This window comes from Zonotrichia albicollis, chromosome 28 (genome assembly GCF_047830755.1).
Source record: "Zonotrichia albicollis isolate bZonAlb1 chromosome 28, bZonAlb1.hap1, whole genome shotgun sequence".
Classification (NCBI taxonomy): Eukaryota; Metazoa; Chordata; class Aves; order Passeriformes; family Passerellidae; genus Zonotrichia; species Zonotrichia albicollis.
In genome coordinates this window covers 6,429,294-6,456,990 of record NC_133846.1, presented here as the reverse complement: position 1 = coordinate 6,456,990, position 27,697 = coordinate 6,429,294, and the positions used below count along the sequence as shown (strand labels likewise).

The 27,697-nt window shown below is 52.6% G+C and overlaps 1 protein-coding gene across 3 annotated transcripts in view; it reads left to right on the top strand.

The window, feature by feature from the left end:
* The window catches only part of PLXNA2 (plexin A2), a 128,594-nt gene that overhangs the window by 87,488 nt on the left and 13,409 nt on the right, over nucleotides 1-27,697 (top strand). For all 3 annotated transcript variants that reach the window (XM_074528300.1, XM_074528298.1, XM_074528299.1), the window contains exons 13-24: nucleotides 6,527-6,678; nucleotides 10,374-10,491; nucleotides 11,244-11,380; nucleotides 14,468-14,635; nucleotides 15,132-15,225; nucleotides 17,015-17,254; nucleotides 17,405-17,548; nucleotides 18,811-19,045; nucleotides 20,381-20,523; nucleotides 23,089-23,357; nucleotides 26,931-26,997; nucleotides 27,525-27,671. In XM_074528300.1, coding sequence (XP_074384401.1) covers nucleotides 6,527-6,678; nucleotides 10,374-10,491; nucleotides 11,244-11,380; nucleotides 14,468-14,635; nucleotides 15,132-15,225; nucleotides 17,015-17,254; nucleotides 17,405-17,548; nucleotides 18,811-19,045; nucleotides 20,381-20,523; nucleotides 23,089-23,357; nucleotides 26,931-26,997; nucleotides 27,525-27,671 — 1,914 coding nt within the window. The remainder of the gene's footprint in view (nucleotides 1-6,526; nucleotides 6,679-10,373; nucleotides 10,492-11,243; nucleotides 11,381-14,467; nucleotides 14,636-15,131; nucleotides 15,226-17,014; nucleotides 17,255-17,404; nucleotides 17,549-18,810; nucleotides 19,046-20,380; nucleotides 20,524-23,088; nucleotides 23,358-26,930; nucleotides 26,998-27,524; nucleotides 27,672-27,697) is intronic.

Genomic DNA, 27,697 nt, shown 5'->3' with positions numbered 1-27,697 from the left:
AAACTAGATACATCGATTTAAATGTATAGATATATCTATGTATCTATATAGCTATATTGTATGATAGATATATACTATATGTATCATACAATACTGTATGTAGATACATATTATACTACTGCACTACACTATATTATACTACTATATTACACTATGTTATACTACTATACTACACACCATATTTTACTACTATACTCATATTTTACTACTATACTATGCACTATATTATACTACTGCATTACCCTATATTATACTACTATACTATACACTATATCATACTACTGTACTGCACTATATTATACTACTGCACTATACACTATATTGTACTATGCAGAATCACACAGAATCACAGAATTATGAGGCTGGAAGAGACCTCTAAGATCGAGTCCAACCTATACCCTAACACATCAACCAGGCTATAGCACCAAGTGCCACCAGTCTTTTCTAAACACATCCAGACACGGTGATTCTAGCACCTCCCTGGGAAGAGTATTCCAGTACTTTATTATTCTTTAGGTGAAAAATTTCTTCCTGATATCCAACCTGTACCTTCCCTGATATAACTTGAGACTATACACTATTATACTGCTCTACTATACACTATTATACTACTACTACTGCACTGTACTGTACTACTACCAAGAAAATCCCATCACCCTTGCCAGCCAGTCCAACACACAGGTGGATCCAATCGGACAATGAATCCAAACACCACCACCTGAGTCCAATTAAGAAATCACCCTTTGGTAAACAATCTCCATAACACATTCCACGTGTACATAACAGGCGCAAGAAATGAAGGTAAGGATTGTTTTAATTCTCTCTCTGAGCTTTCTCACAGCTTTCCCCAGGAAAATCCTGGGAAATTCTGTGTCTCTCTCTGTGTTCAGAGGATGCGTGATTGCCACACTCCGCCTGTGCTGCCCCAAAATCCGTCCAGCCCTGAGAAATATGGGTAAAACACTCCAGAACTTTCTGGGATGGTTTTAGCGTGCAGCCTCTGCCTCACCCACGCTGCAGTGACCGCCATGGACTGCAGCGGGAATGCTAATTAAACCAGGGAGCTAATTAGTCTGGAGTTGGTGGTTCTGATATTTCTGCTCAGCCCACTGAGGGATGTAAAATGTGTCCCAGGAGCATTTTCAGCAGTGAAACTGCACTCGCTCTGTTAACGCTGCTATGAGGAGTGACACTCCTGTCAGGTGGGAACCAAGGAAGGTTTGGGTTTCTCAGTTAATTAAATCCCCAAAAAAGCCTCCCTTGCCTTGGGTGTGTATCCACGCTGCAAATGTGTAACACAGCAGGATCAGAGTTGTCTGTTACACCAGTGTTGCTGGCAGCGCTGCTCAGCACCCAAAGTCTGCCAAATGGATCAGAACCCAAGTGAGTGCGCAATTCTCCTCTTAAATTAAATAAGTTTTTGCACTGGTTTAACTAAACTGGCTCAGATCCCGTGGGAGGGAGGCATCAACCTCCTTGTATGGAGGAGAGGAGGAAGCACAGAGGCTGCTGCTGTATTGGGGCTGGGTGGGAATGGCAGGAGAATGGTGTCACTGAGGAGGGTCCATCCATCCCCAGAGACATTATCAGATTTGGTTTTGGTATTTTGGTATTTCTGCCTTGGGCCTTCTGCCAGCAGTGGTGCACCTTTTCTGGGCAGGTGTTTCTCTTGTGCAGGTGTTTCTCTTGTGCAGGTGTTTCTCTTTGCAGGTGTTTCTTTGTGCAGATGATTCTCATGTGCAGGATTTCTCCTGTGCAGGATTTCTCTCGTGCAGTGTTTTGTACAGGGCAGAGTGGAGCTGGTGGTTGGTTGTGCAGGGATAGCAGAGCACTAAAAAGGGTTGGAAGCCTGTCCTTTCCCTGCTTGGTTGGTCTCTTTGTTTTCCAAGTCCCAGCTGTGCTACCAAGAGATAAAACAATCCTTAAAGGCTCCCCTTTGCCCTGCCACTGGGCAGAACCCAAATTTCTCTTGCCCAAGTTCTGTTCTGCTGCACAAGGTTGTGCTACAAGAAGTCAAACAGCCTCTGCTGAGATTTGCTTCCCCATATGCCACGCAGAAAGTTGTCAATTCAAAGAAATGTTGGAATTCTTTATCTGCCCCTCCTTGAGCTGGGCAGAGAAGGGGAAAGCACCAAGTGACTCGCATGTGAGCAGTGCCAGGCTGGCTCTGGCAGCTGGCTGCAGGCAGGGCACTGCCACCAAGTGTTTTATCACTGTCCAACTTGAAAGCAATACTTTTGGGCTCTGTCCAAGCAGAAAAGAGCAGAGCTCTGCTGTTGCAGATTTCTTGACTCCATCCCCAGGTCTGTGTCTGAGACTGTGGAGGAGACCATGAGACCTTCCCAGTGTTTGTTGCTGCTGGGTCCTTTCCCAAAATCTGAATTTTCTCAAGATTTTGGGTACCATTTTGCCATGCCCAGTGCTGCAGAGCTATACAGATGGGAGGACACCCTGCCCTGGCCCTGGCAGGTCCAGGCTGGCACTGCTGCCACGTCCCCCATCCCCTGGGCACCAGCAGTGACAGGACTGGGGAGCAGGCTTTGCTCTCATGCTGGAGCTCACATTGCAGCCTGGATTACCCAGAGTAAAAAAGCCTTTAATATGGGCTGGTTTTCACTCCCTTTGCTTCATCTGGCCAGGTTCACTGTTTGTGACAAGGCTGAGGTCAAGGGCCTGGCTCCCAGGCGCCAGTGCCTTCGGGGGATGCATAAATAAGGAGATCGTGTCTTAATAGTGCTAAAAGTAAATGAGCAGTGGGGTATTTGCAGTCCTGTCACTGAGTGAGAGGTCCAGCCCTCCCCAGCAATGTCCCCTCAGCCACTTAAAGCTTCCACCCGGCCCGTGGCCTTAGCAATAAATAAATAAAAATCAGATTTCTGGCGAACAAGCGGCGCTCTGATCTCCTATTCATTTATTTGCAGGCCTCATTAATATAACATCAGCGCAACAAACAGCTGAAGGGGGGGCAGTGTCAGGCTGAATAATGGAGTTGCTCTGCTGAGATAACAATTAGGCTCTGAATGTGCCATCAGCTGAGGCAGAGACAAGGAGGGATCATGCCGGGATGACAATGCTCATGTGCTGCCTCCCCGCTGGGCTCATCAGCCGGGATCCAGGGCTCGGAGCAGCAGCAGAAAAGCACAAAGAGGATGGAGGTGGCTGGGGCTGGGGAGGGGGCAGGGGCTGGGCCGTTGATTGGGGTCGCTCTGCACCCCAGCAGATGCCAAGGGCTCGCTGTGCAGGGCTGTGCCTTCCCTGCAGCTCCAGCTCTCCCTGGATCCTCACTGACTTCTTCTGTGCCTTCCTTCCCTGCAGCTCCTCAGGGAAAGCCCCAGCAGCCCCAGCTCTCCCCAGCTCCCCTCTGACTTCTTCTGCAGGCAAAATGTTGCTTCATGTCAGAAACGCTGAAAGATTCGAGCAGCAAGACATGACACTGAGAACATTTATCCCTCATTGCTGGAGCTGTGTCCTCTGCAGGCTGCGAGGGGAAAGGCTCTGGCACTGGGCTGGGACTCCTGGGTCCCTGGGGTCCTTGGATCCCAAACGTGGGGGTCCCTTGGGTCCCAACCTTGGGGATCCCTTGGATTCCAAATTTGGGGGTCCCTTGGGTTCCAGCCTTGGGGAATCTCTCAGGTTCCATCCTTGGGGTCCCCACCTTGGTTCCAGGTAAAAGCAGCAATAAGAGAAGTTCTCTGGAGCTCCTGCAGCCCTTCCCTGACTGAGGGCAGGGTGTGAGGGTGACTGAGCTGCTGGCACCCCCTCATCCCTGCACCCAGCCCATTTTATCCCTAACACGGGGCTCACACCTGCTCCTGTCCAGCATCATCACAGCGTTGGGATTTGTCTCTGCAGTGGGGAGAGGTGACCTGCTCAGGGTAATTCTGCCTCCCACACCCCGCTCAGGTCTCAGTGACTTTCAAGCTGCTTCAGTTTAGCAAACAAGCTGAAAAAAACTTCCAGCAGAGATGCAGATTCCTAAACAGCAAATGTCCAATTCCTGGAATGGCCTTGCTCTTTCTCAGCTGTCCTTTGCAGCTCCTTTTCATCCTCCTCAGAGCTCCAAGTGAAAAGCCAGTCTGGTGAAGTGATTTTCTTGAAATTGGGGAATATTTCTTGCTAATCCTGTCTGTCTCAGATCAGAAATCTGGGCTGGCAGCCCTGCAGCTCCCAGCTGGGATTAAGGCAGGCCAGGCTGGCTGTGCTGAGGTGCCTCCTGCTCACCCCAACGAGGATGCTGCTCGGAGGGTGCCCAGCTCTGGGTGCACCGGGACCTTTAAGACTTATCTTCTTTCTGCGATTTTGACTGAATCTCTCCAGCTGTAATTAATTGAATGCATCTGTTCTAACCCTGGGGCTGCTTTATGGCACAGTTACTTCAAAACTGTTCAATTAGTGGCCACTAAAATCTAGGTCGAGTGGAGCTCCATATTGGGGATTTTCCAGGTCAGGACATTTTTAAAATACAGCATCAGCTGGGCTTTGTTCGGGGAGGCCTCCCAGCCCTGCTGCTCCTGCTCAGCTCAGGAAATGGCAAGCAGTGACTTCTTTTTATTTGAGCGGTGATGAGGCAACGAGACAGCGGAGTAAGTGCCCCAGTAAATGCATTTTAACATCATCCAGAGCTGCAGAGGACAGTTGTAACTGTCAGCCAAGTTCAGGTGATTCCCCAGCAGTGATGTAAACACCGCCAGGCCTCCAGGACTCGGTGTAACACAACCCAGCTTGGTTTTGTAGTGGGTTTATGAGCACTTCCCAGAGCTAAATGGTACAAGACAGGCCATGGTGTGAGTTACAGGGAACAGCAGCACAACAGGCACTGCGTGGTGAATAAATTAAAAACCTCCAGCAGGCGGTGGAGGGGAGAGGGAGGTGGGAATTAAAGGATGTGGAGGAAGGAGGGGGTGGCTTGGTGAGTGCATGGAGCTGGAATAACCTCAGCCAAAAACGGGGCAGAATGCCCAGGGAAGTGCTGGGGTCACCCTGGCAGTGCTCAGAAACCACCTGGATGTGGCCACTGGTCTAGTGGGGATGGTGGGATTCCTTCTTGAACACCTTGGGTGTCATTTTGGAGATGGTTTGGGGAACTGGGAAGCACAGAAGTGATGGGGACAGGGGTGCTCCGTAAGGGCTGCTGTGGGGCAGGTCCCTGGGGTGGTGGCACTGGTGTTTGGCTTTCCTCACTCCTGAGGAGGTGGAAAAACCCACCCTTCCATCTGGAAACAGCGAGGGAAAGGTTCTGAAGAGCTCAAGTATTTTTGCCAAAGACAAGGGTGGAACAAAGAAGCATAAACAAGATTTATCCATTAAATTAATTAAATTGCATTATTATGGATTGTGTTTATTTATTAATAACTGCAGCACAGGGAAGATGAGAAACTCACCCAAGAGCAACAACAGAGCAGTGGCAGATTCAGGATAACTGTCTGAGAGTCCTGGGTCCAAATTTTGTGACCATGCATTATTGAAATTTATACTCCTAATTGAAGAGGAGATTGTCCTTAATGCAAGTCCAGGGAAGCAGGGATGATTATGGCTGAGGCAGGCTATAAACAGGCAGCTTGAAAGCACACACCTCACCCTTTAGCATTTTTAAGTCATTTGAGGTGCCAAGTCACTAATAAAATGTGACATTAACATTCAGGGAACAGCCAAGGCAGAAGGCAAAGTTCTCCAAGCACCAGGCTGCTTCTGGAAGGTGATTTACCTGTTCTGGATGGAGACAGGAGCCAGGTGTGTCCTTCTGCAAGGATGTCTGGGAATGGCACTGCCCACTCTTCTTGGCCAGCACCTTGTAGTCCTCTCTTGGAGCAGGGCTTGGATGGATTCCAGCATCCTTGGGCTCCTCCAGGACACCCAGAAGAGCCCTGAGGGGTGGCCCTGGCTTGTCTGGCAGCAGGAGAGATTCCAAGACAGGGATGGAGCTGAAGAAGGGGAATGGTGGGGATGTCACTGTCACTGACATGTTTTATGAAAATCCTTCCACTAGGACTTTTCTCCTGAGAAACCTCAGAAAAGAAATGTAAACAAGAATTATCTGGTTGCTTGGAATGTGGTTTGGAGGTTGCTCACCAACAGGTGCATCTTTGATTGGTTCCTTGTGAATTGTTTTTCCTTAATGACCAATCCCAGTCCAGCTGTGGCGGACTTTCTGGTCAAGTCGCGAGATTTCATTATTCATTCCTTTCCAGCCTTCTGATGAAAGCCTTTCCCTCTATTCTTTTTAGTATAGTTTTAATATATCATTATGATATAATATGATATGATTATATGATATGATATTATTGATATGATATAGTATGATATCATATGGTATGATATATATAGTATTAAATATAATATAATATAATATAATATAATATAATATAATATAATATAATATAATATAATATAATATAATATAATATAATATAATATAATATAATATAATATATCAGCCTTCTGAAACATGGAGTCAAGATTCTCACCTCGTCCTGGGGAGCCTCCATCACCACCCCATGTCCCCTCACCCTGTGCTGTCTCCCTGCAGATCCTGACGGTGTCGGGGCCCCCGGAAGGAGGGACCAGGGTGACCATCCGTGGGGTGAACCTGGGCCTGGACTTCTCGGAGATCGCGCAGGGCGTGCAGGTGGCCGGGGTGCAGTGCACGCCCCTGCCCGAGCACTACGTGGTGGCCGAGCAGTGAGTGTCCCCTCCCTTGTCCCCCCCTTGTCCCCTCACCTGTCCCTGGGCTGGGCACCCCCCAGAGCTCCTCCCTTGCTGCTGGCTGGGGTTTATTTACAGACACAAATGGGACGGGGCTGATGGGGAACGCGCCCTCGAGCTGGTTTATTTCCCAGCATCAGTCTCATTCCATGGTTGTGACAATGGGAAGATGCCAGCAGCTCACATCCCAGGCTGCAGACACAGAACTTAATGTTGCAACTCACTTTATAAGCTTCTTGACTAATCACACAAAGCAAAAGCATATTGGCAGATTTGTATCTGTATAGTATATATTCTATATTGACAGTAGTTCTATCCAATCACCATAAGCACAGGTACTTTTAGTTAAACAATGCTTGCTTATTTCCAATACAATACCTGCTTGTAAGCCTTAAAACACAACAGAGCTCCATTATTAAGCTTTAACTTTCTTAATATCTTGCTAGATAAACTTTCTGTAGCTTAGAGAGTTATTCTAGACAAGCGTTAATACACAGACCATTGTTCTATTTGCTTTTGCTTTTCTGCAGTTTAAATAATTTTTCTGCTGACCAATCTCATGGCTGCTGCTTCGCTCTGCTCACAGTTCTGCTGTGCCTGAGGTCTGCATCTTGCAGCTATAATTTTGTAGATTCCCACACTCCCTGACCTCCAGCCAACGCTCAGGAGGCCAAAACCTCACCGGGAAGGGCTGTGGAGGTGGGCATGGGAAGGGATTCCTGCCCATTCCCGCACATTCCTGCACTCTGGACTCTCTCTGCAGGGGTTAAGCAGCGCTTTGAGCTGCATTAAGCGTTCTGTTTCCTTGCACACCAGTTCCTGCTTGGCTAAGCACCTTTGCTGATGAGCACCTTGCTGCTGCTGCTGCTGCTGCTGCCTCCCCATCCATCCCGCTTGGAATTCCGCCGGCGCCCGGGCTGCAGCAGCCATTTGTTAGGCGGGCGAGGCACTGACAGCCCCGCGCTCCGAGTGGGCTCCCCTGCAGTCAATCCATTTGTTTCACTGAGGAAAATGTCAGCCCCAAATTGGAAAACAGGCCTGGAACAGGGGACGGGCAAATGAGCCCCTCGGCAGCACGGCAGCCGCTCCTGTGCTGCCCCTCGGGGCTGGGCTGGGGGGGCTCAGGGGGTGTTTGGGGACATCCCTGCTGGGTGGGACAGCAGAAACAGGTGATGTCCCCCCTTGGGTTGTGTCATCTCCTGCTGGGACCAGGATGGTGTTCTGAGCAGTAGGGCTGTGAGTGTGGAGCTGGCCAAGGTCCCATGGGTGCTCCCAGCAGCACAGACCTGCCCCAGCTTCATCCTCTGCTGGGAAATCCATTTTCCTCTGCTGGGAAATCAATTTTCCTCTGCTGGGAAATGCATTTGGTGGCTCCCAGTCTGACCCCAGCAGGCCCAGGACCTGTCACCAGCAGCACGTGGTGGCGTGGGTTGGGTTTTGTCCATTCCTGGTGTTTCTTTGCCCATCTGTGAGGCAGAAGGGGCATTGCTGACCCCTCTGGAGCAGCGAGGGGCAGTGCAGATGGAATTTGGGATCATGAGGTGAAGGGTGCTTGGGGCTGCTGCAGGAATGGCACCAATGCCCCATCACTGCAAGTAGTTGGGGCTGTTCTGCTGAGCAGTACCTTGTTATATTTTAATTTTCAAATAAAGGATGGAAGATTATGAAATTATCCCCCTTTGATGGTATGAAACCCTGATTTTATAATCATGACTCTAATTACGGCTCTTGAGCTTTCAAAGTTTGTTAACATCATTAAAACATTTACCCTGGGCAGATAACAGCAAGCGTTAGCATGAGAGCTGCCTTTTAAAGATGAATACAGATAAAAGGACCCTCTTAAGGCTTCTGTGGGCAGACTGAATTCCAGGACTGTAATGACTCTGCCATATGCTCCAGCCCCGAAATCTATCAGCCAGCAATTAGGTTAATGTTGGTGAAAGGGCCACTTAGCCCGGCAATCAGCACCCTACAGCTCTGCCGAATGCATCGTTTTGTAACAAGGTACCTGCTGGGGCTTTGGCTCTGAGCAGGGCTGGGCACCAGGTGTGCCCGGTCACTTGTGCCCTGTCCCGCACCCACCCCTGCCCGGCCTGGGCTGCAGCTGCTGCTCTGCGGGCACAGCTGAGAGTTTGGTGTTTCCTTGGGCAGAGAGAGCCTCCCCTGCCCTCTGCTGCCCTTGGGCTGCCAGGAATCACCCCCAGGCTTTGCTTGCATGGCCCCAAGCTCAGAGTGGGCTCCTCTCCAGGAGGAGGAGGAGGAGGAGGGATGGGGAGAGGTGAAGGAATAACAGGCAGAGAGGTGCAGGGGCGATGTCTGCTTGAAAGGCAGAGCGAGGAGCACGTGGCAGAGGAAGGCTGGGAGCTGAGAGGCTTCAATCCCTGCTCTCCAAAGCAGCATCTCTCCAGGCAGCCCCTTTTGATGTGCAGCAACGAGGACGTGCACGTTCCAGCTCTTTAGCAGCATGTGTGTATTTCATCAGGCCTCCTGGCATCACCTGTGCACGGCAGCTTCTTTTCTTCCTTCAGTCTTCGTGGTTTATTTTATTTTATTTTATTTTTTATTTGCAGTGAATTTAATGCTGCTGAAGGCAACTCCCCAAATTGGGGCCTTTTATGTCTTTGTGTGTGATGGGCAGAGGAGTGAGAGCTCCCTTCTCCTTCAGCCTCAGCAGGCAGAGGCTGCTCTGGCTCTTCTCTGGTCCCACTCGCAGGGTCAGATGCCCCCACAGGTGGAACTGCACCTCCTGCCTTCAGCTTTTCCTCCCTGAGGCCAATTTCCCATCTCCAATCCCCCTCTCTGATTTCCAGGCAGGTTCCTCCCACCCTCAGCCTCTCAGAGCCTGCAGGGATGCTCTCGAATTTACTCTGCCAGCATTGCTGTGGGAGCAAGCAGCATGCAAGTCCATCTGGAGAGCCCTGCCAGCTGATGCCCCTCTGAAAACCTCCCCCAGACCTGCTGGCATGCCTGGCATCCGCTTGATCCCGTCCCCAGCTGGTGTCACTCATCCCCTGTGCCCTGGGACTTGGGGGTTATTCATCCTCAGTGAGCAGCCATGGGCAGCCCCAGCAGCTCTGCCTGGCCCTGCAGCTTTGCCCTGGGCTTTTGGGGTTGTTCATCCATCAGCTGTGGTGAACCCCAGCAGCTCTCCCTGGCCCTGCAGCTTTCCCAGCCTCAGGATGTGCCCACGGGGCTGAGCTGGACCACGCCAGGAGCCCCTGTGACCAGCACCAGTGTGTTTGTGGCAGCCAGCCCTGTCCCCAGCCAAAGCTGCTCTCCAGGGCCGTCTCTATCATCCCCCAGCAGGTTTCTCCTGCAGTTGTGATTAACTGGGAGTCTGCAGTGTGAGCTGTTCCCTTAATGAACTCATCTGTTACTCTGAGGACTTCGCACTCGCTTTGCTACTGGCTAATATATTGCCATTAGTGCTCTGCTTTGCTCTGGAGTTTACAGCTTGTAATAATTATGTCTAATTTTGATTTTTTTTCCTTTAAATTACTACACAGGGTAAAAATAGACTCAGTAATTAACTCCTTCCAAAGAGGCAGATATCAAAGTTAAAGGGGGGGGGCAGGGGGGGAAGAGAAAGGAGAAATAATGGCAGCGTGGAGCTGAGCAGGGCACTGCTGGCACCTCCTGCCAAAGCTCCACTGAGGCATTTGTGCTTCCAGGATCGTCTGTGAAATGGGGCAGGCGCTTCCAGGGATCAGCTCCGGCCCAGTGCTCCTGTGCATCGGAGAGTGCAAGCCCGAGTTCACGGCCAAGTCAGCGCAGCAGTACGTGTTTGTGGTGAGTGTCCTGCTGGGGACAGCACGGGCTGGGGCTGGCACACAGAGGGGCTCCAGCTCCACAGGAATTGCTGGGGATTTTCTGGGGCTGTTCCCCTGGGTTTGCTCAGTTTTTGGTGGCCTGAGTTCATAGCCAAGACAGCTCAGCAGTACGTGTTCATGGTGTGTCCCCTGGAACTGAGCCTGGCACACAGAGGGGCTCCAGCTCCAGGGCACAGTCCTGGAATTGCTGGTTTTTTTCTGGGGCTTTCCCCCTGGTGTTGCTCAGTTTTTGGCGCCCGAGTTGACGGCCAAGTCAGCGCAGCACTACGTGTTTGTGGTGAATGCCCTGCTGGGGACAGCATGTGTGTGTCCTGGAGCTGGGCCTGGCACACAGAGGGGCTCCAGCTTCAAAGGACAGTCCTGGAATTGCTCATTTTTTTCCTGGGGCATTCCCCCTGGTGTTGTTCAGTTTTTGGTGGCTCAGCAAGCACAGCCTGCAGGATGGAGAGCTCTCCCTGTGGATAAATCAGGGCTCCCACAGTGTTTGGATCCAGCTTTGCACCACCAGAGCAGTGATTATGGAATGACAGATTGGTTTGGGCTGGGAGGGAATCCTCAAAGACCCAGTGCCACCCCTTCCACTATCCCAGGCTGCTCCAAGCCCCGTCCAACCTGGCCTTGGGCACTTCAGGGATGTCGTGCCCTGTGCCGGCCCCCAGAGCAGCTCCCTGGCTGCAGCAGGGGCCCTGAGCTGTCCTTTCCTCCCTGCAGACCCCAGCTGTGAGTTTCCTGAGCCCCGGCCGCGGCCCGGAGTCGGGAGGGACCATGGTGACCATCTCTGGCCAGCACCTGGGCGCTGGCAGCCGCGTCTCCGTGCTCCTGGGGAACCAGACCTGCGAGTTCCTGCAGTAAGAGACACCACAGGCTCCTGCAGCTCCCGTCCCAGCACGGATCTGCTGGAGCTGAACGTGCAAAAATCCATCTGGGAAGCCCCTGAGGCTCCCTCCTTTATTGCATGAAACCGTCTTCTCTTTTATTGTGATGGAGGCTTGCATGGCCAGGGAGGGATTCATCGGTGTTAGTGCTGTTCATTATTTCATTTTAATGCTGTTCCAGTGGTAGCTGCTCTGAAAATCACAGTGAAACACCACTGGGATGGAAATGTGCTTATATTGGTCACCAGTACCTGCCCCCAGCCTGGCGGCTCTGAAGAAAATGGAACATTTATATGAAATAGCTCCTTTCTCTTTCCACAGACCTGCATTGATTTTATTGTAGCCACTGCTGCAGGTGCCTCCAACTCCTAAAAATGGTCAGGGATCCTCAGGGCAGAGCAAGGCGAGGGTCTGCTCACACCTCCTGCTGAGGAGCTTGCACTGCCATCAATCTCTGCTGGGATTTCCATGGCAAATTTGCTTTTTCCCCAGCAGTGTAAACACAGAGTTGACATTTGCAGGGTTTAATGGGTTTTCCTGGGGCTTAGTTAAAAAAGAGATGTGTGGTTTACATCTGTGTGTATCAGTACACAGCCCTGCCCACCCTGCTGGGGTGGGCACAGCCTGGCATCCAAAGGGATTCTGCCTCCCAGATCCTCACCCAGGCTGCCCTGGAGGGGCTGAGGAAGTTTCTGGGGAAGCAGAGATCCCTGGAGGTGAATTTCTCATCCAAAAGCCTGAGAGGTTCTGGGATGTGGGAGCTGTGGGTTATCAGGTGTGGGAGCACATTGGGTTATCAGCAGGGCTTGCTCTGGATCCATCCAGGATGGTGCTCAGGGCATTCCAGAACCTTCCAGCGCAGCTCAGCCCTCCAGGTGTTAAGCAGTATAACTAATCCATCAATATTTCCTCCCACATCCCAAACAAAGATGCCAAATTGCTGCCTCAGGTGGAGACAGGGAACAGCAGAGGTGTGGGGCCAGCCCTGGAATATCATCCTGGAATATCATCCCTTAAACAAATACCTGATCCTGTTCAGGCAACCTGCAGCTCCTGACCTGCAAAACCTGGAGGGGTTTTGGCTTCCCTGGGAGTTCTGATGGCAGCAGGACAGAAATTCCAGCCAGGGAATGAGTGCCCCATCCTCACTGGGGCCATGCCTGGGACTGCTCTGAGGCAATGAACTCCAATTGTACTCCAGGGCGTGGGGGAGCCTGATGAGATGAAGCAGCTCCTAATGAGATTCCCTCTAATTACAGCTTCCCCCATTCTCCCCTCTCTGATCCGAGGAGTGGGCAGATTCACCATGACGACACAAGAATAGCACAGAAAGCTAATTAGCTGATCACAGGGAGCTGGGAGCTGCTCTGCCAGCAGCCCTGCATCACTGCCAGCCCGTGCCAGAGCTGGGCAGGCACGGGGTGGGCAGCAGCAGGCAGGGCAGAGGGCAGCAGCAGGGCAGGAACCCGCCAGGCTGCACAGAACCACTCTGGGGAATCCCACTCCTCACACAAGGAAGCCTTTGTGGCTAAATTAAACAAGGTGGATGGGATGAAACCAAGTGAGGATGGGAAAAGGAGCAGCAGCAGAGCAGGAAGGGCTGGATGTGTTATTGCATCAGCAGCAATGGTCAGTGCAGTTGGTTTGAGGTGTTTCAGGGAGATGTTTGAGGTGTTTCAGGAGGATGTTTGAGGTGTTTCAGGGGGCTGTTTGAGGTGTTTCAGGGGTGGTTTGAGATGTTTAAGGGGATTCTTTCTGTCCCCTCGGATGTGGAGGGTGGCAGGGCCGAGGTGTGAGCTGGGGACATTGTGGTGCCTGCTGTTCCCTGCCCTCCTGAGTGCCCATTAGAGAGGGCAAGGGGTGTGTAAGGACCCCGAGAAGGGAGCACACACACTTTGTCCCCCTGGCTCTCAGCTTTGCTGGAAGCAGAGCAGGGACACGGCTGCACCTGAGCCTCAGCCTCCCAGGCACCTCCACAGCCCCTGAGGATGGTGAGGGTGCTGAAGGTCGCCCATTCAGGTTTTGATTTAAGTACCAGACTGGCACTGAGGTGCTGCAGACCTGCCTGCCCTCTGCCCTAGGGGAACCAAACTAAAGGAGCCACAGAAAGAACAGTGACTTTCCAGGGAGCTGGGGTAGGTTTGGGCAGCAAGGACAGCCAGAGGTGGCCGTGCAGGATGTGACAGAGATGTGCCTCCAGCACTTTTTGTAGCATCAGTGACCACAGAGCCAGGAACAGATCTGTTCTCAGATCCCATTCCCCTTCCCCATCCCTCCGCCCACCGGCGCCTTTGTGCTGTGGCAGTGCCTCCCTGTGTCACTGTCTGCCCCTTCTCTGGGCCCTGGTGGCAGCAGATGGTCTGTTGTGTCCAGCCAGGCAGCACCGAGCCGGGGTCACCCCGCTCTGGGGGAGACAAAGCCGAGGCAGCTCTGCCACTGCCACGGCCCTGCCCAGGCAGGGGCTGCTCATTGTGCCGCTCACAGAGCCTCGTGTGTGTGCACTGGGCTGGGGAGGGGAAGAATTTGGCTTTTCACTGAGCTCATGCATCCCATTGAAAAGGCAGCCATCTGCTTTCACACGCCCAGCAGACGGCAGCGGCTTCGGTGGGATGTGGGAGCTGCAGCTTGGCACAAAGAGGGATTTCAGGGGGGCTGCGCTGCTCCCACCATGGGCAGAGCTCAGGGCACAGCTCCCACCTTTCCTTCCATGCCAAACCCTCCTGCCCACCTCTGCAGCTCCCCAGGTACCAGTGTGGGGCTGGCCGTAGGCTCAGCCCTTTCTGACAGGACCAAGGCTGTTTCCTGCCCCTACACCTCTGTGAAAAGTGCACGTTATATGGCTCTATGCAGATATTTACTCTATGTATTTTGTTGTGTTGATTACTAGCGCTGTGTTAACATTTTAATAGTGTGATAAATGTAGTGTTGTAGTTAAAAAGGTAATTTTTGTGGTTAAAATAGTAACTATGTAAGTGGGATATTTTTTTAAGAAAGGAATGAGCCCCAGGACTTTCCACATCCACCACCCCATTAACCCTGCCCGTTTTCCCTCCTGTGCAGGAGATCCATGAATGAGATTGTTTGTGTGTCAGCACCCTCAGCCCACGGCCTGGGGGCTGTTCAGGTCTCTGTCAGCGTGGACAGGGCTCAGCTGGAGAGGACTCTGCTGTTTGAGTACATCGACGACCCCAAGGTGCAGCACATCGAGCCCGAGTGGAGCATCGCCAGGTAAAGCAGCACCTCCTTGGCTCTCCCCTGCCCTGGGGCTGCTGAGCACACACCCAGGCCAAAAAAGGGAGTGTTTGGGAATGCACATCCCTCCCAGCATCCTGAACAGGTCAGGGCTGGGCATTCCTGGGTTTACATTTAGCACAGATTGGGTCTGGGGTCACCGGGAGGTTGTGTCCAGCCAGACAGCCACAGCCAACCCTGCACCAGGAGTTGGGGTCTCAACCAAAGCCCAGACCACCCCCTGTGCTGCAGAAGGGCACAGCTGCTCCTTAGAGGCTCCTCTTGTGGTCCTGGAACACCACAAAGCCACCTGGAAAGGGAAGAGCTGATGTTGACCAAAGGGAGTGTGGGGGCCAGGGCAGCTGCTGCTGTCACACCCCGGGGACACTGCTGGAAGCCCTGGGCCCTACTCATCCTCCTAAGCCAAACCCTACTGGCATCCTGTCCCTGGGGCCCAGCCCAGCCCTGATCAGCCTCTCCTGCCTTCCCACAGCGGCCACACGCCCCTGACTGTCACCGGCTCCAACCTGGACGTGATCCAGGAGCCGCGGATCCGCGCCAAGCACAACGGCAATGAGTTCATCAACGTGAGTAGGGGCTGGAGCTGGGCAGGGAACATCACCCTGCACCCTGCATGGGCACTGCTGCCAACTGGGAGCATCACCCTGCACCCTGCATGGGCACTGCTGCCAACTGGGAGCATCACCCTGCACCCTGCATGGCCACTGATGCTCCTGCACCCCTGCATGGGGCGCTGCTGCAGCTGGGCAAGGAGCATCATCCTGCATGGGCACCGCTGCCAGGGCTGCCTCCCTGGGCTGGTCTGACGCAGCAAAAGCTGCTCTGGTGGTGTTTCCTGCACTCCCCCAAGCTGGGGGCACTGGGGAGAGGGAATTTGACACATCAAGATATGAGATTGCCTCCTTCCCCTGTCTGTGTTCTTTCGGTCCGTGAATGAGAAGCTGAGATGAGCCCCCACCTAAATGGGGACTAAGTGAGGTTCTTGTATGTGCTACAAGTCAGAATTGAACCTCCAGGACTTCAGAAATTATTCTGGCCAAGTAACACTGAAATATATTGTTTATATGTAGTGATCTCTGTGACTGAGTGTGCCCCCCAAGCTGGGGGCACTGCGAAGAGGGATTTTGACACATAAAAATATGAGAATATCTCCTTCTCCTATCTGTATGTTTTCAGTCCATGAATGAGAACCTGAGATCACCCCCCAGCTAAATAGGGACTGAGCAAGGTTCTTGTGTAAGAATTGAACCTCCAGGATTTCAGAAATTATTCTGGCCAAGTAAAGCTGAAATATATTGTTTCTATGCAGTGATCTTTGTGACTGAGTCTGTATTCTCTTGGAAAGGGCAAATCACTGAGAGGTCTTTTCCTATTCCTTTTCTCCCCCTCAAGACCTTTTTTCATCTGAGCTCTTTTTAAAAAGACATCTAATTTTGTTACTAGCACTTGCAGTTACAGTGCTACAAAAATAATTCTGAAGACACAAAATTGAGTGAAATTAAATCTTTCAGTTATGGAGAGAGGCCAAATGGTTGGGCTCTTGCTGCTTTCCAAGGCAAGAGCCCCATAAATCAGTGATTTCCCTGCTCTGAGGGCTGCAGGAGCTGTGGGTGTCCTCAGCCCAGCAGGAGATGACCTTCATGTTCCCTCCTGCCCACCAGTGTCACATGCTCTGTTCCCTTCCCTCCTGGCATTTGGGAATGGCCTCTAATCACCCATTTGCAGCAGGGAGCTGGTATTCCCTATGGGTCTGCTTCACAGCTGCAGAGGAGGAAAGTGGAAAGAAATGGGAAAAAATAAAGAAAAATGAGTGAGAGCTGCTGTGTGAGCCTTTAGCTCCACTGAAACACGGCTCATTTTGGGCTCACCCTCCATCACCACCCCAGCGCCTTCATGCTGGCTGGAGGAGAAGCAAATTACCCCAAATCATGGCAGTAATGCCTCATGGAATCAGCAAGGCTGGAAAAGACCTCTGAGACCATGGAGCATCAAGCCTGGATCCAACGCTCCCAGCTAAGCATGAAACCACTGGGTTTCCCATCCACCAGAGCATCAGGGTCCAGCTCAGGGCAGTGTTCCCTGCTGAAACCACCCTCTTCCCCAGGTGTGCAAGGTGCTGAATGCCACAGGTGTGGCCTGCCTGGTCCAGCTCAGGGCAGGGTGTTCCCTGCTGAAATCCCCCTTCCCCAGGTGTGCAGGGCAGTGTTTCCTGCAGTGTCTCCCTTCCCAGGTGTGCAGGGTGGTGCTCAGGGCAGAGTGTTCCTTGCTGAAATCCCCTTTCCCCAGGTGTGCAAGGTGCTGAACTCCACAGCCCCAGCTCATGGCTGTGTTTTCCCTGCTGTTTCCCTTCCCCAGGTGTGCAAGGTGCTGAACTCCACGGCCCTGGCCTGCCTGGCTCCCCCATTGACAGCCGAGTACCGCCCGGGGCTGGACGCCGTGGAGCGCCCGGACGAGTTCGGCTTCATCTTCAACAACGTCCAGTCCCTGCTGCTCTACAATGACACCAAGTTCATCTACTACCCCGACCCCACCTTTGAAATGCTGAGCTCCACCGGGGTGCTGGAGCAGAAGCCAGGCTCTCCCATCATCCTGAAGGTAAGGAGAGCCTGGCTCAGCCTTGGGGAGCCCCAAAACCCACGGGCTGCGGAGTTTGGGGTGTCCTAAGCTGAGCCCCGCTGTTTGCACGAGCTGGGAGCTGGAGGGATGTGCTGCATCTCTGTCGGTGTTGTGTCCCCGTGTCCCCAGGGCAGGAACCTGTGCCCACCCGCCCCGGGAGGAGCCAAGCTCAACTACACGGTGCTGATCGGGGAGACGCCCTGCGCCGTCACCGTGTCCGAGACGCAGCTGCTGTGCGAGCCCCCCACCCTCAGCGGGCAGCACAGAGTGATGGTGAGGGGCTGCATGTCCTGGCAGCATCCCCTTCCCTCTCCTCATCACCCCTCATCCTCCTCCAGCATCCCCTTCCCTCTCCTCATCACCCTTCATCCTCCTCCAGCATCCCCTTCCCTCTCCTCATCACCCTTCACCCTCCTCCAGCATCCCCTTCCCTCTCCTCATCACCCCTCATCCTCCTCCAGCATCCCCTTCCCTCTCCTCCCCACCTTTCTCCTCCTTCTCCAGCTCCCTGACTCTTGGATCCACAATCCCCAGCAGGATTTTCCATTTTATGGGTGTCTGATTGGAAGTTTAAAATATTGATGTGGATTAGCATGGAGAGACTTTGTCCTTCCCTCAGAGTCACTCCCTTCTAGAAGGAAAATTGCCTCTCAGAGCCTTCTAGAAGGAACAAATGTTCCTGGCAGTGCCTTTGGCACTGGGTGCCATCCTTGCTGTGGATGAAGTTGAGAGCATTCCCAGTGTTCTCCCTCCTAGAGGGGTTAATCAGCCACAGAGACAGGCCTGAGCTGCCAAGTGGATGGAAAGGTTTTGTCTTTTCCCAGAGCAGGAGCCAGGAACATCTGAACCCTGGAGTGGTTGGATCAAGCCCCTCATCCAGGATAACCCTCAGTGCCTCCCTGTGCTCGGGGTTTGGGCATTGCTGCTTCCTCTGCTGCTCCTGCAGACCAAGCCCCAGCTGCTGAGCTGCCTGAGCAGAGCCCAAATGAGGTTGTAATTGTGATTTATTTCCCTTGAAGTTCAGCATCCAAAACATATTCAGATTATCACAGTGTGACTCCCAGCAGCCTAACCTGGCTGAGAGCTGCTCACATCTGCGGCCAGGGCACGTCCAAGAAAAGCCTGTCCTGGTGTCAACTCCAGCCTGTTTGCTCTCACGTGGGGCTCTCTGCTCCCTTCCCTGCTCTGCCCTTGCAGTCACTCTGGTTTCTTGTCAGTGGAATGATCAGGGGCTTGTTAACGTCCACGCCTTACGAAAAGGAGTTGAAAGCTTATAAAATGAAAGTCAAATGGAGCCATCAGATAATAAGAACAAAGCCCAGATAGTGAAGGGCTGGCACATTTATCATCACTTGAAGCCTCCCTGTGCTCTCACAAGCAGCCCCCTCTGTGTTTGAAGGCAAGTGGGGTTTTCTGTTCTGTGCAGAGGTGGCTCGGTGCTTCCCCAGGGACCTGCGGGGCCCTGTGGTGGGCAGGACAGGCCTTGGCACAGGGGCACAGCCCGAGCTGCTCTCAGTGTGCTCTGTGCCCTGCAGGTGCGTGTTGGCGGCGTCACCTTCTCCCCTGGCTCGGTGAGCATCGTGTCTGACAGCCTGCTGACCCTGCCCGCCATCGTCAGCATCGCGGCCGGCGGCTCCCTGCTCCTCATCATCGTCATCATCGTCCTCATCGCCTACAAGCGCAAGTCTCGCGAGAACGACCTCACCCTCAAGAGGCTGCAGATGCAGATGGACAACCTGGAGTCCCGGGTGGCCCTGGAGTGCAAGGAGGGTCAGTGCTGCTGGGGCTGGGGGGCCCTGGGGGCTGCACATCTGTGGGAGGGGTCCCTGTTCTCCCAGTACCCCTGAGAGCTGGGTGGGAGCTCCTTGGGGTTTGTGGGAGCTCCTTGGATTTTCTGTGGGTTTGTTGTGGGTTTGTTGTGGGGTTTTTGTGGGTTTTTTGTAAGTTTTTTTGTGGTTTTTTGTGGGTTTTTGGTGGGGTTTTTTGTGGGTTTTTTGTGCTTTTTTTGTGGGTTTTTTGTGGTTTTTTGTGGGTTTTTGCTGGGGTTTTTTTGTGGTTTCTTTTTTGTGGTTTTTGTGTTTTTTGTGGGATTTTTGGAGGTTTTCATTCCTGCCCCGCCAAGGGAGGGTGGCAGCCCGCAGTGTGTGAGCAGCAGACATGGCTCTGATGTTCAGAGAATGGGATTAGAGCTTGATCCTGCTTAGGCACCCTGCCTGAATTTTGGGTGTTATTTGGAGTACCCAGAGCTGCTGCTTGAGAGTTTCCACCTGGGCGAGTCCTGTGCCTTGCAAGGAGGCAGCTGAGCCTCCTCACCCCACAGGTGAAGGGGGATTTTTAGGGGGTGCTGCTGTTGTTTCCTGCTCCTCCCACCTAGGAAGGAGCTTAATCAAAACAAAATTAATAACTGCACATTTCATAGTGGAGAGAGAGAGTTGCATTGGATTTGTTCAGCCGATTTCAAGGGTAGCCTTGAAAGCACAGGGCAAAAATTGAGATGTATTCAGGAGAAGGCACAGATTCAGCTTGGCACAGCCCAGCTGGGGTACAGAGGCTTCCTGAGCCAGCGTGTCACACTTTGGAGAGGGAACAGGAGGAGACACATCCAGCTGTACAACACCGTGTTAGGAGAGGGAAAATAAATCCCTTCCTGACCCCTGCTGCAGCTCAGATCTGATCTGCATCAGATTTGATTATCTTGCCAACTGTTGATAGAGGAGGAAAACAAGAAGAAAGGAAAACAGGGGAGGCAGCAAGTTATGAAAACAGATCCTTGTTTCTCTGCGCAGCCTTTAAAGGGGTTTTAGGTGTGTGTGCACAGGTGTGAACTGCATACAAATGAACCACAGCTTTGTTCTCAGTCTCTGCTCCGAGCACAGCCAGCTCTGCCACCCTGGGCTGCTGAAATGGAGCCTCCAGGGCTGCTGAGCTTGTTGGGGCTGGTCTTGTTGGCAGTGTGGGGATTGGACATAGGTTGGATTTGATTATCTCAGGGATCTTTTCTGACCTGAACCCTCCCTGAGCTGCCTTGCCCATGGGGAGAGCACCCAGCCAGCCCTGCCCAGAGCCCCCTGGAGCTGAGCCCTGCCCTGTTCTCTCCCTGAACAGCCTTTGCAGAGCTGCAGACGGACATCAACGAGCTGACCAGCGACCTGGACCGCTCGGGCATCCCCTACCTGGACTACCGCACCTACGCCATGCGCGTGCTGTTCCCGGGCATCGAGGACCACCCGGTGCTGAGGGAGCTGGAGGTAACCCCCTCCCACCCTGCCCTGCCCAGCTCCCCTGGCTGCCCCCAGCCCTCAGGGAGCCCTGCAGCACCTTGGGGGCTCCACACTGTGACGGTGGTCACAGGGGTCTTTGGATCAGGGAAGAGACGAGGATCTGACTCCATGTTTCAGAAGGCATGATTTAGTATTTTATGATATATATTACATTAAAACTATACTAAAAGAATAGAAGAAAAAGTTCTCAGAAGACTAGCTAAGCAAAGAATAGAAAGGAAGGAATGATAACAAAGGTTTGTGGCTCGGACACTGTGTCCAGGCCAGCTAGGCTGTGATTGGCCATTAATTCCAAACAACCACATGAGCCCAATCACAGATGCACCTGTTGCATTCCACAGCAGCAGATCATCATTGTTTACATTTTGTTCCTGAGGCCTCTCAGCTTCGCAGGAGGAAAAAAACCCTAAGGAAAGATTTCCCATGAAAAGATGTCCGTGACACCACACACACAGGTGTGATCCAGCTTCATCGGATGCTATAACTCCCCTTTTCTTTCTTACTCCCCTATGGGCTTCTCTATACACAAAACTAGATGGGGAAACATGACTAAGATGATAAAAACAATTATTACAATCTAAGAAATTCCCCTGACAAAAGATGCAACCCATCCTGTGAACCAGTTATTGGATGCCCTGGGGTCAGCAGGGTTCATTTTAACTCCCAGCCTGGAGTTTCATCTCCTCCCACATCGCCGGATTCCTTTCAGCTTCTCCTCCCTGGTGTTGGTTTATTTTGTTTTTATGGGGTTTTATATCGCTCTAGGGCAGCAGCAGAGCAGGGCAGAGCATTTGTGGTGTGTTTAAAGTGCTCCAAAGTCACTGGTGGGGCAGGGGATGGGTGAGAGCCCGGAGCATCCTGCCCGGAGCATCCTGCTGCTGTTCCCTCGCGTGTCCACAGGAGGGCAAGGAGAATGCCCAGGCATCCCAGCCTCCAAGCAAGCGCTTCCATCTCCCTGGATTTCCCACCAGGATGCGTAAAAATACACAAAAAACTTTCACTGGGAATAGGGAGGAATTGGGAAGGCACCGGGGTCCATCAGTGCACCTGGCAGATGGGCCCTGCTCACCTGGGAGGGGGCCAAAATAGGGATGGGGGTCATAAACATCCCCTCACACCTGGGATGGGGCCGTGATGCCCACGCTGGGATGGAGCTGCCATCCTCCCCGTGGCATGTGCAGAGGCTCAGCTCAGTTTTTCAGCCACTGGGATTGCCCCAGTAAATCCTGAAATCCTGTTTCCCCCACACAGACCAGGGATGGATGGAGGAGGGAGGAGTCCTGCTTGCTTTAGGGCTGGATTCTTTTACCAGGCAGGCTTTCCCCACCATTAAAGCATTAATTTGGGTTTCTTTCCTAACCACTAGCACCCAGCAGTTGCTGTGGTGTTGCTAAAACAGGAGCAGCCTCTCCCAGCCCATTCCTGCTCCGAGTTCTCCAGCTCCATGCATTATGTTTGCTGTTGGAGTTGCCAGAGAAGCTGGCACTCCAGCAAACAAATATGAATTTGCTATTTTTTTTTTTACTCGTGAAAAACAGAATTGCAGAAGTGATAAATGTGTTGCCAATTACACAGTTGCTTAATTATGTAACGTTAGTAAAACCAATAGATAACTCTCCAAGATGTTTGGTAAAGAGTTGCTTCGTGCAGTTCATCATTTTCACTTGTAATGAATTACTTCAATCCGCAACTGGCTGAAAGCCTCAATTAATTTTTTACACTTGGCCCATAATAAAGCAATAGTCTAAATTAGTATTTAATTTACTTACAAGAGTGTCACTTTTTGTGCAGAACAAGCAGAACTGGGTGTCATTTGTGGGGGCATTAGGCTGCAGGCTGCTGCTTTATGGTGGGCACAGAGTGCAGCTCCCAGCCAGGGCTCAGGGCAGCTGTGGAAGGGGAGATTTGCTCAAAATGCACCAGAAACCACATCCAGGGATGCTGAGATCCTGAGGGTGCAGCCAGGGTTAAACCATCCTGATGCCCCCAATGTGAGAAGGGCATGGGACTGCTGGAGCATCTCCAGAGCAGGCCAGGAGGCTGGAACCGCCTGGGAGAGTTGGAAATGTTCAGTCTGGAGAAGAGAAAGTTGTGTGGAGGCCTCCCAGCACCTTCCAGGTTCTGAAGGGGTGACAGGAGAGCTGGAGTTGGGACTGTTAATCAGGAACTGCAGGGGCAGGACAAGGGACAATGGATTCAGACTGCCAGAGGACAGGGTTAGATGGGAAGAAATTATTCCCTGTAAGTGTGGGAAGGCTCTGGCACAGAGAAGTGGCTGCCCCTGGATCCCTGGAAGTGTCCAAGGCCTGGTTGGAGCACCATGGGACAGGGTGGGTGGGATGAGCAGATTTTTTAATCTAGGCCATAGCAGGGGGTGGGATGAGTAGATTTTTAATGTTCCTTCCCACCCAAACCATTCCCTGCTCCTGTGGTTCCGCCGGTGCTGGCAGTGTGACCCCACTGCTGTCAGCGCTGCCCCGCTGTCCCTTGTCCCCTCACATTGCATCTGACGGCCGCCATCTCCTCCTGCAGGTGCAGGGGAACGGGCAGCAGAGCGTGGAGAAGGCCCTGAAGCTCTTTGCCCAGCTGATCAACAACAAGGTGTTCCTGCTGACCTTCATCCGCACGCTGGAGCTGCAGCGCAGCTTCTCCATGCGCGACCGCGGCAACGTGGCCTCGCTCATCATGACGGGGCTGCAGGGCAAGCTGGAGTACGCCACCGACGTGCTCAAGCAGCTGCTCTCCGACCTCATCGAGAAGAACCTGGAGAACAAGAACCACCCCAAGCTGCTCCTGCGCAGGTGAGGCCGGGCACGGGCAGGGGAGGGGTCCTGGGGGTGGTTGGTGGGGATTTCAGGGGGAGTTCAGTCATGGAGAGGGCTGGGAGGGGCTGCCCAGGGAGGTGCTGCAGTCTCTGGAGGGGCTGGTCTTGTTGACAATGTGGGGATTGGACATACGTTGGGTTTGATGATCTCAGGAGTCTCTTCCAACCGGAATAATTCCAGGATTCTGTGATCTGAGGGCTCCACAGGGTGTTGGAAGGGAGTTGCTGCTCTCCATCCATTCCCTCACCTGTGTCCAGGATGGGGGCTTGGCCCTGCTCTGGGAGTTCACAGGTGGCTGGACAGGGTCTCAAACCAGATCCTCTGGTTCTGCCTGGCATTTTTGTGCCAGATTTATGTGCCACAGCTGGGCCAGGAGCTCAGCATGCATTGAGCAACTCGTCCATGGCAGAGCTGGGATGAGCCAGCAAGAAAATAGGGGGAAAATGTGCATTAATGTGGGGCATAACAGTGGGCACAAGGAAAAGGCTCCCCCTGTTCTCCTTGTCCTCAGGGGTCCTGCAGAGCCTGGCCTTGGTCAGTGCTGCCCCTGGGCTGTGCTGGGGCTCTGCTGGCATCACACTGGAGAGAGGGGAGGATTTCACAGCTCCAGGAAAATTTCAGGGGTCCCTGCAGCCACAATGAATATACTTGACAGGAAATTGCTTTAAATCTGGCTGTGTTTGCGGAGGCAATAACTCATCTTGGCAAAGGAAGCCGCCTTAATTTCCCCCGTGGTTTGACGAGTCACTGGGAAGGCGTCTTCTGCCTCAGCCATCAATAATGACTTTTCCTGGCGCTCCAAAAAACACAGGCATGGTGATAAGAGCTGTGCCCCCTCCTCCCTGCACAGCCAGCAAGGAGTCAGGGCCGGGGGCTGTCTGTGCTTTGGGCTGTCTGTCCTTTGGGCTGTCTGTCCTGCACCAGATTTACCCATTAAACAGGAATCATAGAATTGGGCATCTTCCACCAATCTGGGCAATTTCAGCCAGTGTTTCACCACCCTTATAAAAATCCCTGCTTTATATCTAGTCTGAATCTACTCCCCTTTAAGTTTAAAAGCTTTATTCCTTGTCCTGATGCTCCAGGTCCTGTTAAACCTTGGCCTGCAGACCTGTCCCAACCCTGTGCCCAGCCCAGCCTGGAGCTCCTTGCTCTGACTTAATAAGGAGTGATCAGCCATGAAGTGAAACACTATTTTTCAGAATGTTTTGAGCTCTCTGGTGGCAGCAGTTGATAACTGACACTCAGTTCTTTCCCTCTTTTCTTCCTGGCTTTCCCCTCTCTCTTTCTTCCACGACTGCCCCTCGCGGGAGACAGCAAGAAAGTTGACGTTAAATCAAACAGCTGCTCTGCTTGCTGGCAACAGCAGTTTGGAGACCTACATAGAGCAGGGAGAATTAATAAAACACATATTTATTTTTTAGGTTCTCCCAGCTCGTTTTGTTTAGGTTTGTTTTCTTGCCGGAGCAGCCAAGGCTGGGCGCTCTTGTCAGGCTCCTTTTTAAAATCATCTCTGGATCCTTCTGTGGTCAGCATGAGGAGGGCTGGCTCCAAGTCTAGGGATTCTCTTCTGCCCTGACAATCTCCAGGAGTTTATTTTTTATTTCTGGAGCAGATTTTTTAAAAGCTCCAGATTTTAAAAATCCAGAGGCTGGTGATGGCACAGAGCAGTGCTTGTAGGGGCAGCTCAAAACCTGGCAGCAGATTTGGGGGGCTCAGCAGATTTGGGGGCTCAGCAGATTTGGGGGCTCAGCAGACCCCTCTGTGTGTAGGAGAAAGGCCAGGCCCTGGGCTGTGAGGCAGTTTCCCATTTGCAAGGCAGAGGAGGGCAGGGATGCTCCATGCAGGAATTCCCAGGGAGGGAGAGAGCTGCCCCTGTCCACCAGCACAGGGCATGAACCCAACACTGACCCCATTGCTGGCTGTCCTCAGGACTGAGGCACTGCAAATATCCCATCCCATCCCATCTCCATCTCCATTCCATCCCATCCCATCCTATAAATCCCATCCCATCCCAAACCGCATCCCATTCCATCCCATGGATCCCATCCCATTCTCCCCTTCAATATTCCCCACCTTCTCTGTCCCTCCACATTTCAGTGCTTTTTCAGAGCTGGTGTCATGAGCAGCCCACAGGGACAGGACACAGCAGCTTCACAGGGGAGGGCTAATTGGGAGACTTGCTGGTTCTTCATTTAATATTCTATTAACAAAGTAGTTTATTAAATTAATATTCCCCCCGAAGCCCTGAATGTGTTATTTTCTGGGTTTTTCACCTCGTCTGTGGCTTGTGTCACTGCCTCTCCATTTTCTAGGGCTGTTCAAAAGGGTGCTGGTGCTTCTTCTCTTTAATTGGGTGCCTGAAATATTTCAAACAGGAGAACAACGTGAGTGTCAATTTGTAGGATGAATTTTTAGGCAGTTAATCAATTCAGCCTTAAATTCTTCGGGGATCTGCAGACATTTTCACGAATTCCTGACAGATGTTGCCATCCTAGGAGATGATGGATGATGTTACCTCAGGTCTGCTGGCCGACTGGTGTCAGTTTTTGTTTGTTGAAATCTCTGGCTCCTGTTTATTTTTTGATCTGCCTGGCTTTGGAATCAAGCCCTGTGCTTCTTTGGTGTGTGCTTGTAATTCCAAGCGCTTGGAAAATGCTGTGGGGAGTCAGAGCAAGAGGCAGCCCCTCATTTAAGGGGAAGAACAGGGAAAATGGGGCTGGAGTGAGATGTGACCCTCTCCAGGTTAAGGAGGAGGTGACCTGGTTCATGATGAGGGCAGTCCCCAAAGGAAAGGGAATTGCATTCATCCTTCCTTGCTTGCTGGAATTTGGATCAGATACTGGTGTCCAGGAGGGGAGGGCTGAGCCAGGCCCAGCCATGGTCACAGCTGGCCAGGGACATGGTCACAGATAGCCAGGATTGTGGTCACAGGTGGCCAGGGTCATGGTCACAGCTGGGCAGGGTCATGGTCACAGCTGGGCAGGGTCATTGGTCACAGCTGCCCAGGGTTGTGGTCACAGCAGCTCTCCCCTGTGTGGGGCTGGGGCTCCAATTTGAGACGCCCCTGACAACCAGAGCCATCCCATCCCATCCCATCCCATCCCATCCCATCATCCCACCCCATCCCAGGAAAAGGAGCTGTGGAGCTTTAAGCAAACCCTCGGGGCCCTGCAGAGGCAGCGTTGAAAGCTGCCATTAGGAGCCATTGTATTTAAATTAGAGATAATCTCGGGCACAATGCGGGGAGAGGACACTGGGTGGGACCGGGGAGAAAGCTGCAATTTCCCTGCCATTGTCACTCGGCTGTCCCTGATTGCCGGGAGCTGCTGCAAATCCCAGTGATTTACTGAGCCAGGCTGTAATTTGCGCCACGTGCGGGGGGCTGAGTGTCACCAGGCTGGCTGTCACCAGCCCAGGCAGGCTGGGATGGGCTGCAGGGACAGGGATGGGGACGGGGACAGACACGGGGACAGGGACAGCGCTGCTGCTGCCCTGGGTGCAGTTTTGGGTGCTCCATGTGTGATGTTTGCCCTCCTGCCTCCCCAGGACCGAGTCGGTGGCCGAGAAGATGCTGACCAACTGGTTTGCATTCCTGCTGCACAGGTTCCTCAAGGTAAGGAGAGGTGAAGCAGGGCCCTGCTCTGCTGTCTCACCCTCCAAACACCCCAGCAGGGTGAAACTCTTCCATTAGGCTCCAATATATGGAGCAGCAAGGAGGGAGAGGTGGAAATTTGCTCCATGCTCACAGCCTTCCCCAAGCCTCAGGTCTCCCTGAGTAATTCCCACTAAAGGAGGTTTTTACACCTCCTTGTTACTTGAGGGGAATTCTCACATTGTCATGCCTCGGCTTCCATGGTTTTAACTTCATTTGTGGCTTTGGAAGCCCCACTGAATTTGCTCCAGGGGAGTGAACAGTGAGATGGAGATCTCAAATTCCATTTTTTACAGCCATCTAGGTTCAGGAGGGATTTCTCCTGCCAAAGACAACACAGCCATGGAGCAGTGGAGCTCAGGCTGAGCTCTCCAGGAGCTGCTGTGCTGCACATGTGCTCAGGGCTGAGCCAGTGGGGCTGAGCCTGTGCTGGGGGGAATCCTGGCACAGGAGCACCCCGGTGAGCCCTGTGTCCTCCTGTGGTGCAGGAATGCGCTGGGGAGCCCCTGTTCATGCTCTACTGTGCCATCAAGCAGCAGATGGAGAAGGGCCCCATCGATGCCATCACGGGGGAGGCGCGCTACTCCCTGAGCGAGGACAAGCTCATCCGGCAGCAGATCGAGTACAAGACCCTGGTGAGTGATGAACCCAAGCTGGGCTG